The following is a 10,723-nucleotide window of genomic DNA, read 5'->3' on the forward strand; positions in this document are numbered from 1 at the left end:
CGAGAACGTCAAGTACTGTTTACCATTACTCGTTAGCCAATTCAGTGAGCCTTTCAGAGAGCTCGCCTGCACTACACTTCGAAGCCTACGATGGAGGACTTGCCTTGGTGACACAACATCCTGATGGCAGGCCAGGCTTGGCGATCATGACGCCGGGCTAAGGGCAGAAGACACGGATCCAGCTGAGTCCTTGGCAGCGCCCTCCGATTCGGCGTCTTCCATGGGCTGGCGCTTGGTTGTGCCGTGTCTCGCAAAGTTGGTGGGAGGGCTGTGCGAAGGTGGAATGCTGCCAATCTCAGCCTGACGTGCGTGGGAACGAGGAATGCAGGATCGCGCATGAGCCAATTCCGCCACATGGGATGTTCCAAGCCTGGAGTTTGGATGCGCAAACACTCCAACATGGCGCCGCGTCTTGTCAAAGTATACTATAGCGAAGCCACCCATCTCGGAGAGTGGATGGAAAATACGCAAAGAGATGGCGTCAAGCAAGATGAGTGGCGCCTATCTGACTGTCATCAAAGACGAAAATACCCAAAGGATAGCCATTGGCAGCTGGCATCCACTGATCCTCTGTGGCTGCAAAGTGTTTTTCTCGACTTGACCGTCATAGCCCGTCATAGACCATCATAGACCATCATAGACCATCATAGACCGTCCGGCAGCCGTGGATACAACACTTTTCCATACAACCTACTATCGTCATGTCCAACGCACGCCGTTAGGAGTAGAGGACACGCCATGAATCGGATAATTCTGGGAACCGCATTCCAGGCCGTGGAGAGGAATGAAACGGTCGCGCGACTGCAGGTACCGATCCCGGTCTCCGGGATCCCTCGTGGCACCGAAGCAGGCAGCACTGAAACAGCTCCGGCTGCGGCCCTAGGGCCACCGTGGTACAGGAAAGTTTTGCTTGCGAAGCCAACACGGGGCCCTGTCTGATGACACCAGTGGTGGGAGGAGGACGTCGATTGCGCATGGCCCGCGCTCTCCCTTTCCTCCGTCCACGGACCTCGGATGGATGAACGGGTCCTGATTGTGCAACCAATGCTGCGGCCTAGGACTTGGCTGATGCGAGGCAGATCGGTCTGATGAACCAGTAGTCCAGCGCCCGTGTGGGTGGGCCACTGCGCTGTGACCTTCTACGCATGTTGACCGCATGCAGCGTGGTCGACCCGGTTCAACACCATGACTGCGACACAAACGTCATGCGACAAGCCTTCTCGCTTCGCAATATGGATTATTGTTGGCGGATTCGAGACAACCAAGCCATTGCTGACGCTGTGCGAGCATCATCGAGTTGCTGTACCTTTGGCCACGAGCGTAAGAACACATGGCTAAACCTTGGCCAGGCGAGACTAATAAGACCAGAGGATCAGGAGTTGGGCGTCGGGAGAGCTTGTTCTTAGTGAAGGTCCAGACTGAATATTCTGACAGGTAGTGGCGAGCCTAAGACAACAATAGACAATTCGACATCAGTGCAACGCACTGGGGGGATCCTAGAAATATCTCTAGAATTACTTAAAAGAATTACTTCTGTTGCATAAGCGAGCACTCGCACAATGCATTCGACTTGCCAATCCAACCAATCATTGCACCAAACCCCCCATCGCAATTCGCTCCCATACATTTACAAAGTCTTGCATCTTCTTTGCGCTCAGACAGCCGCACTGTAGGTACCCATGAAGCCTCTCCGTCTCATCATCCTTGTGTACAGCTTTCTCCCTTCATCCGCCCAGAACACCAGGCTGGCCAGGGCGAGCAGCCTGATCAGATCGGCGAGCGAGAGCGCCTCCGTTTGGAAGACGTTTTGCAGGCCTGGGAAGTAAATCACAAACATCTGACCAACCAGAGAACCCATGACTGCAAAGTTGAACATGCGGTTCCCTGCCACCTTGATCTCGCCTTTCACCACACTCTTGGATTCGGACCGGCAAGTAAGAGCGTTAAACATGTCGAAGAAGACGAAAGCGGTGAAGGTCATGGTCGTGTCACGAGCCGTCACGGCGCCATCCTGCATGCATTGGATATAGACGGCCAGCGTGCCGAGCATGATGATGGACGCTTGCGTAAGAACACGCTGCAGAAGAGGCCGTGTCAGAACACGTGCCGTCTTGCTCCGGGGAGGCCGAGACATGACAGCAGGGTCGACAGGTTCGACACCGAGCGACTGGGCGGGTGGGCCATCCATAAGAATGTCTATTCAGAAAAGGTTAGCAACCGTGCTGTACAGGTGAGGCGGGGGAACCATACTTATCCAAAGAATCTGCATGGCATTGAGTGGGTTCTTGAAGCCCATGAACGTGCTTACAAGCACCAGACTCAATGCCGCAGCGCTGGTGCTCAGCTGGAAAGTCAGGAAGTTCTGGATGTTGTAGAAAATGCCCTTGCCCTCTTCAATGGCCGCGAGGATGGTGGAAAAGTCGTCGTCGGTCAGAATCATATCTGCTGCCTCCTTGGCAACATCAGTACCGAGCTGTCCCATGCTGATACCGATGTCAGCCTTCTTCAGCGCCGGAGCATCGTTTACCCCGTCGCCAGTCATAGCAACAACATCTCCGCGGGCTTGCAGCGCTTTTACAATCTTCATCTTGTGATCGGGGCTTGTCCGAGCGAAGATGGTCGTTGTAGCAATGGCACGGGATAATTCTTCCTCGGTCATCTGGTCAAGCTCGTCACCTCGCAAAACCGCCGGTCCGATCGAAGAGTTCTGGTTGATGGGCATGCCAAGCTTCTGGCCAATTGCAACGGCCGTGGTCTCGGCATCGCCGGTGATCATAATCACCTTGACACCTCCAGCCATCAGGCGACGGATTGAGCGGTCGACACCTTTGCGCGGCGGATCGTTCATGCCCACGAGACCAGCGAAAGCGAGACCGCGGTAGGAATCTTCGTCCTTCTCGGGCGTAAAGCCAAGCACGGGAGACGAAGCGGCACTGCGGCTTCTGTGCGGCGGCTTCAAGCCACCCGATCCGCGGACTGATCCACTCGCAAAGCCAAGGACGCGCAGACCATCCTGGGCCATGTGGTCCGCAGCGCTGACTGCCTCCCGTCGCTTGGCGTCATCAAGCGGCACCTCACGGCCCTGTGCGGTGATGTACGTGTCGCACCGATCCAGTACCTTTTCCAGCGCGCCCTTGATGTATGCCACATCCGACGCACTTGCACTTTCATGGCCGGAATTCCCTTGTACCACGCAACCCATCCACTTGCGCTCGGAGCTGAAGGGCGTTTCATTGAGCCGTGCGCCAATCCTGTCGCGGACATCGTCCTCGCCAAACTCGTCTAGTAGATCAAGAAGCGCAACATCGGTGGGCTGGCCAACCCAGCGGCTTTTGGCCCCAGAAGGGTCGTCGGCGCCGCCAAGCGTCGACGACAGAACGGCGGCAGTCGCGTTGGAGGCGGCGGAAGGGCTGATCAGGCGACCATGGTTGACAATATTTCCAATGCGCAGAATGGTCCGGGTTGCTGGATCGAGGGCGGCCGAGTCTTTCTTTCGCGTAACGTCGACAGGCTCTTTGTCCTCAAAGTGCCAGAGTTTCGTGACCGTCATATGGTTCGTTGTCAAAGTGCCTGTGATGAGTTCAGAAAGTGAGCTTCGGCTGTCTCTGGCTGCGTCACATGTGCCATCCTGAGACACTGCAGGTCTTACCTGTTTTGTCGGTGCAGACGACGTTGACCGAGCCCAGAGTCTCGACACTCGGGAGCCTCCTGACGATGGCATTCTTCTTGGACATTCTCAACACGCCCAGCGCCAGCGTGACGGTGACGATGATCGGAAGGCCCTCGGGAATGGCAGCGACAGCCAGTGAAACCCCTATCGTGAAGAGATCTAGGAATGCCCACCCGCGCCACAAACCCACGAGCATGATGAATGCGATGACACCGAAGGACATGTAGCTCAAATCCTTTCCAAGACGGTCCATGGACAGCTGCAGCGGGGTTCGGGGGCTTTCAATCTCCTGCAACGAGGCGGAAATGGCACCGAATTCCGTGTTGGCACCAGTTCCAATGACGATACCTTGACCATACCCGGAGCGTACAAGTGTGCCCATGAAGGCGATGTTAGTCTGGTCGTTCAAACGGATATCCGCTCCAACGGTGCCGGTGGCCGGGGAGGCATAAAAGGGAGCCTGTGGCCCGGGAGAGGCCCATCCGTTGCCGCGCGATGCCTTGTCGAGAGTATCCGGTGTCTTTGAGACTGGCTCGTTCTCGCCCGTCAGGTTGGACTCGTCAATTGACAGGTCGGCGGCATGAGTGATGCGGATGTCGGCAGGGACACGGTCACCGGTATGGAAGAGCACCAGGTCTCCCGGTACCAGCTGAGTGGCAGAGATTGTCATAGAAGCGCCCTCGGCGGCCTCAAGCGCAGCAGTAGTGTCCTCCAGGGCACCGGTGGGAACAGCAGCCGAACCATTTTCCTGCGGAATCCGCGGGGAGCCTCTCGGACCGTTGGGAAAGTTGCTCCGAATGACATGGGCAGAATGCGGGACTAGCTGATTCAGGGCTTCCAGAGACTTTTCGGAGCGATACTCCTGCACGAAGCCGACGGACACGACAATGGTCACAGCGGCGGCAATGCTTACGGCGTCGTCATAGTTGCCCATGACTAGAGACACTCCGGCCGAGCCTAGCAACAACAGTATGAGAGTCTCCTGGAACTGCTTGAGGAAACGGAGCCAGAGCGGCTCGGGCTCCTCGTGCGGCAGCTCGTTGAGGCCATGGTCGTGAATGCGCGCCGAGGCTTCAGACGGGGAAAGGCCAGATTTCAGAGAGGTCTCGAGCTGGATGGCGGTTTCGTCGGCGGACAGGAGCGAGTAAGAGGAGGTGATGGACTGGGTGGCGCGGTGGCTCTGTTAGCATCAAATGCGCATGGGGTGTGGGTGGGACGGGGTGAGAGAAGGGTGGTGGTGGTACCGGCTGGTCGGGGGTGCGGCCACGGCGCGAGGACGACCTGGAGATCTGAGCAGAGGCTAGCTTGGGGGACAGCGGTCGCAAGGAGTGGCTGTCGTTGGGAGCGTAGAGCGGAAGGGCAGGCGAATCTCCTCGTGGCATTGTTGCATGGCCGCCGCCAGCTGGCGACGGAGTACGAGGTGAGGGCTGGGGATGCGAGGCACCGGCGGAGGCGGCGCGGGGCGAGGGCACGAATTGCAGCTTATAACGGCGCGGATATCATGGGCGGCGGCGAGGCGGACGTGCGGAGGGCAGACTGGCGGTGTGGTGTTGTGAAAGAAATGCTGCTGGTCGAGGTGGACTTTGGGAAATCGAGACAGATCCCCCCGACGCATGCAGGCCTAGCTCCATACCGCTTGGCCCCGGCGGCGCGGTACGTACCTGCTGCACGAAGCCCGCCGCGAAACGACTGCGCCGCTCGGAGCGCGACACTGCGGCCGCCGTCTGCGCGAGCTGTGCGAATTCCCGGGCGGCTGCGCGTCCCGCGGCGGCGATGCAATTGCCCAGGAGACCCTTTGTGTCCGACGATCGCGGACCGGGCGCAGCTCTCCGCGCGCGAGGTGGGCGGAGAGCGGGCTTGGCGCGCGGATCGCGGGCGGCTGACTAAGGCAACAAGCTTTGCCCGCACCAGCCACTGCCTTTGCCCGCCGCATCCCAGCCTGCCGCCCACGCCCCAGCTCCCACCCGCCGCAGCGCACCACCACCCCCATCCCACCGCCCATCACCACCTACCCCCTCCCCGCGCTGGCGCATTGCCCGAGACCCCTGCCTCTGCTGCTGCGACCGCCCTGCCCCCATTGCCCCACCCGCTGCTTCCTTGCGACACGCGTTGCCCCTCGAACGCGCCCGGTCGCAGTGTTTGCCCGGCGCGTCGCAACACAGCACAACACGCGCCGAGTGCCTGCCCGTCCGCCGGGGCCGCCTCGACCAACCCCAGCAACTACGACGCCACGACCTTGCAGTGCCTGAACCATGTTCTACTCCGAGACCCTCCTGTCCAAGACCGGGCCGCTGGCTCGCGTCTGGCTCGCCGCCAACCTCGAGCGCAAGCTTTCCAAGAGCAACATCCTCCAGTCCAACATTGAGACCAGCGTCAGCGCTATTGTCGACCAGGGCCAGGCCCCAATGGCTCTCCGTCTCAGTGGCCAGCTTCTGCTCGGTGTCGTCCGGATCTACAGCAGGAAGGCCCGCTATCTCCTCGACGACTGCAACGAAGCCCTCATGAAGATCAAGCTGGTATGTACACCCCCGACTACCCAAGACACTGTCTCTAACCACTTCCCAGGCCTTCCGTCCGGGCAACGTAGATCTTCCCGTCCAGGCCCAGTCCGTGAACCCCGCCTCTTTGACCCTTCCAGATGTTTTGACCGAGCTCGACCTGTTGGCGCCCATGCCTGATCCTTCCCTGCTGCTGTCGCAAGAGCCAGAGATCGAGACCGGCCGCCGCGACCCCACCCTCCTGGATCTGCCTAGTCAGTATCTCATGGACACCCAGGAGCGCCAGGCCCAGGAGACTTTGCAGCTTGGCGACGACGACCTTTACCTGGATATCAGTGAGGGTCCCGATCTTACCATGGACCGCAGCATTGAAGTTGGTCGTGACGCTCCTCTCCCTAGGCCCGCCTCTGAGGAGGTTGCCCCCAGCCCTAAGCCGCTTGAAGATGACGGCCTTGAGCTCGATCTAGGCGACGATTCTGTTCTCCCCACCACCGATCTTGGTCGCAGGCCGTCCATTGGAGACGACGATATCGCTATGGGCGGACTTGATGATGAGCCTGTCCCTGAGCAAGAGGAGCCCCGTGCCCCCACCCCTCTTGACGAAGAACATGATGTAGACCAGCGTCGCCGGGAGAGCGCGTCTCCCCTTTCCTCTGCCCGTTCTAGCGTTGCTCGCGAGCTTGAGGAAACGTTCCACTTTGACCAGGAGAATACCATCATGGAGCCTGACGAGGAGCTTGCCACGGCTCCCCAGCGCGTCAAGAGGCGCAAGATTCTCCAGGCCGACGCCGATACCGAATACTCGCAGTCCCAGTTCAAGGCTCAGATGAACGACCACACCAAGATCCTCAAGCAGCCGGAATTCCTCCCTCGCGATCCCATGTTGCTCGCTCTCATGAACATGCAGAAAAATGGCGGCTTCGTCTCCAGCATCCTTGGCGGTGGAATTAGCCAGGGCTGGGCCCCCGAGCTCCGGGGTATCCTGTCGCTGGAGGTTGTTCGCCGCTCGGGCGAGCTGAAGCGCAAGCGCGGCGCTGCGGGCGCCACTGAGGAGCAGGAGCAAGATGGACACGCTCCGCAGCTCGAGATACCCGACGAGTCTGGCTTCGATCTCAGCGCGGGAGCTGGCCTTGATGCTGGCGGCGACACCACCTTGAACATTGGCCAGGAGGAGGAACTCGGCCATGTTCCGGCTCGCGAGCGTACCGCCTCAATCGAACCGGTCCCCGAAGATGACGAGCAGGCCATGTCCCCTCTCCCTGGGGATAACTTCGACGACACGACCGCGCCCTTGTTGCACCCCGAGGATGCCGGCCCCATCTCCGTCGGCACGCGTCACGCAGTGCACATTCTCCGCGAGAAGTTCGGACCCGAGGCCGAGTCTTCGCCTGGAGCGCGTCAGAAGAGCAGCGTGCTCTTCCAGGACATGCTTCCCGAGGCAACCACCACGAAGGCCGACGCAACTAAGATGTTCTTCGAGTGCCTCGTGCTGGCGACCAAGGACGCCGTCAAGGTCGAGCAGAAGGCGGATGATCTTGGCGCTCCGATCCGCCTGCGGGCGAAGCGTGCTTTGTGGGGCGACTGGGCTGAGATGAGCGCCGGCGGCGAGATTGCCAACCAGGGTCAGACGCAGGAAGTCGCTGCTGCTGCCTGAGCGGGTGCTTGCATTTTGGTCTAGTTCTCTTCTACTGCGCGGCGTCTGGAGCATTGGGGAGGAGCTTGGGGACACTTAACCGTTCTTGTACTACCTGGATACGAGTCCCTTTTGGTTAAGCTTCTTCCAACGGCGATTTACGGGAACGGGAAAAACTTGGCGTATTTGGTTGAAAGGGATCCCCAGAGCTTTATTTTCTTTCCTATCATAGTTTTTGGAGACGGAAATCTTCGGGGTTTATCGATTGGGTAGTCATTGCTTTTCTCTATTCATACCCTGGTTTCCCTGTTTGAGTTGATGGAGAGGGGAATCACTGTATGATCAGGACGCATGAGGAATGAATGGCTCGGGTAGATAGTTGGCTCAATTTCAGAAAGGCACACCAATGAAAACATTGTGTGCGGTTCACCACGCTCCACATCATGCATACTACGTGACTGAAAAGCTGCCTCCGCTGTGCGTGGCTTACCAAGCTACAAGCTAAGCCTGCATCTACTGATAGCGTACTACGAACAGGTGCATCTAGGGCCGCAAGGTTGGTTCGCAAGACTATCTTTCGACCCCTTTCACATGCACCCGTATGTGTCTTTCTTTCTAACACCAATCCAACCATTAGCTACACAGCGAGCCGGATGTTTTACCATGTCCTCCGTTCAAGTGTACTTCTTACTAAGACACCTTTCTCACCAATCATACACCCAATGCCTTTGCACAAACATATCGGCTCGCACGCTTCGCATATGTCGCGACGAAGGCCCCATATATAGACAGCCTTGCTTACCCACAGCCTTTTATTTTGTTAGCCACCTTCTAAGTTTGTAGTGGACCAGTGTTTTTCTTGACAGCTTTCCATTTAGCTTGTTTCCGAGCGGCCCCACCCCCGGGGCTTCTCAAACGCCTATCTATGCGTCTTCCTTCCCGTCCGACTCGCACTTCTTCTTATCCGAGCCGGCGCTTTTCTCCACCTTTTATTTTTAGGGGAACATCGACCTAAGGATTACCCGGTGGTGCGGTGCGGTGCGGTGCGGTGCGGGCCGACTCGGGCTGGCTTGCATGTAGCGGGATCCTATGTGGAGATATGGGCGAAAGCGCTGTTTTGACGTCGTCGACGCTCAATGACTGGTAGTGGTGCGTGGGGGGTTTGGCCGTCTGGCTCAGTGCTACTTGTTCAGGTTGAGTTAGGAGAGAAGCGAGTTTGGAGGGAAGTGTCTTTTTTTTTCAAGAAAAAAAGGACGTGATGGGGGCGACTGAGATACATCTACATCAATTCCAAGCAATTTCGGTAAGACAAGTCCTTTATCAAAGAAAGTTGTTTCGTTAGTGAACGTAGTACAGTAAAACGAGGTCTATGGTATCTCGGTAGGCAATCGGCTGGTTCTTAGAAGGCGCTTAGTGTAGTGACATAAAGATCCTGTACCCCGAGGCTCGGGACGGCTTTCTTCCCCAGCGACTGACAGCAAGAGCTGATGCAAGCGACTAATGATCGCCGTCTCGGAATGGGTTCTCGGGGTTCGGATAGCCTTACGTCTTGCTTCGTGGTGGACACTGTCTCATCGTCCACTTCACCGTCATAGACAGGGGGCGTGATATGTGCAATGACACTCACCGGCCATGCAAAAGCGGATATCTATTGTTCACCAGAACACATGTGACTCAAACTGCCATCAATCTGCCAAGCAGAGGGGGATGGTTCTTATCTTCCATTCCAACTCACTTCGCAAGACTAGGCAAGGGGGAGGGGGAATGACAAGATGGACGCGGATTCACGAGCGATCATCGGCCTTAGCCAGCTTTCGATTCGTGTCCACACGTAGCAGCTTTCCTACTCTCCTCGAACGCAGGCATGTCTGGGCTCGCCACCTTTTCAGTCATTCCTTCCCCGCTGCCAAGGTCTTGGAAGACATGGAGTAGGGCAGAGAGGCGGGTGACGTTGTAGTGGGGTTCTGTGGGGGTTCCCGGAATATCGGTTGGGGCGGAAGAGCTTGGAAGTGCCCGGTTTTTGCTTGTGTTTTCCGACGAGAGCCGTCACTCTACATGCAGTTGCCGCACAAGGGCAAGAGTTTGGGGGGGATTGTCAGTCAGCCTCGCAGGTCTTGCTGGGGCATGGGTTGGAGTACGTCACTGATACCGAATGAAAAAGAAGGAAGGGAAATATGTGCAGAAGATGATGGAAGGTGTTGTAGGACGATCGCTTGAGATAAAGGTCAGCGAGGGTAGGAAAATGGCGCTGCTGATCGCATATGCAGCAAAGCTGTCATATATCTGCGGTGCGACTTTGATTCGTACAACCGTTCTATCGGATCTCGGGGGAAATGATGGTGACGACGGAGATCGACGTCGGTGAGCACAGGTAGTGTGGTGTGTAACGCGGAGATCTTGTGGCAGATTACCGCTTACGGGTCTGGCCCTGCGGGCGTTGGACCACCTCGCACGTCAAACGTTGAAGTGGTATCACAGCATCCGCAGGATTCCAACGCCGGCGGGAAGCCAGGGGCCCAAGCGAGCAGGGGGAGTCCGGGCGAGATGTTTGGTTGGGTAAAAGGAAGAGCGCGCAGGATCGACGATCCGGGAGGATTTTGGCTTATGGTCGATGGCGCGGCGTCAATGGTGTGAGAGTGCCGGAGCAAGAGGTCCACAGCATGCAGCAGCCGTTTGTCTGTCCTGTTCACGTAGGCGCCTGGCGCCCTGAGCGGTCGAGTGCTTGCCACGACGGCAGGCAATGCAAGGCGAGGGAACGATAGGCGGCAAGGCAAAGGGCAGCATTGCGTGCTGTGGTTGCTCGTTTACCTACCGCTTTCCGACCAATGGCCCGGCGGGCGACGCGAGGATATGCAATGTGGTCCTTCGCTTTCCCTTTTCCGTTGGATCGGTTGCACGTTGAGAGAGGTTGCTTTTGATTCT

The 10,723-nt window shown here is 57.7% G+C and overlaps 2 protein-coding genes across 2 annotated transcripts; one reads left to right on the forward strand and one right to left on the reverse strand.

Annotated features, from left to right (window-relative positions):
• Window positions 1-1,654: 1,654 nt before the first annotated feature.
• BKCO1_3700046 (calcium mangenease p-type) lies at window positions 1,655-5,052 on the reverse strand (the record flags this gene model as incomplete). Its single annotated transcript, XM_020275140.1, has 4 exons — window positions 1,655-2,196; window positions 2,251-3,570; window positions 3,650-4,850; window positions 4,915-5,052. 4 exons carry the CDS (start codon window positions 5,050-5,052, stop codon window positions 1,655-1,657), a joined length of 3,201 nt encoding a protein of 1,066 aa, XP_020128846.1.
• Window positions 5,053-5,922: 870 nt separating this feature from the next.
• On the forward strand, window positions 5,923-7,822 carry BKCO1_3700047 (double-strand-break repair protein rad21; the record flags this gene model as incomplete). The annotated part of the gene is made up of 2 exons (XM_020275141.1): window positions 5,923-6,186; window positions 6,236-7,822. 2 exons carry the CDS (start codon window positions 5,923-5,925, stop codon window positions 7,820-7,822), a joined length of 1,851 nt encoding a protein of 616 aa, XP_020128845.1.
• Between the last annotated feature and the right edge of the window lie 2,901 nt (window positions 7,823-10,723).

Source organism: Diplodia corticola (genome assembly GCF_001883845.1).
Source record: "Diplodia corticola strain CBS 112549 chromosome Unknown scaffold37, whole genome shotgun sequence".
In the NCBI taxonomy this organism is placed as follows: Eukaryota; Fungi; Ascomycota; class Dothideomycetes; order Botryosphaeriales; family Botryosphaeriaceae; genus Diplodia; species Diplodia corticola.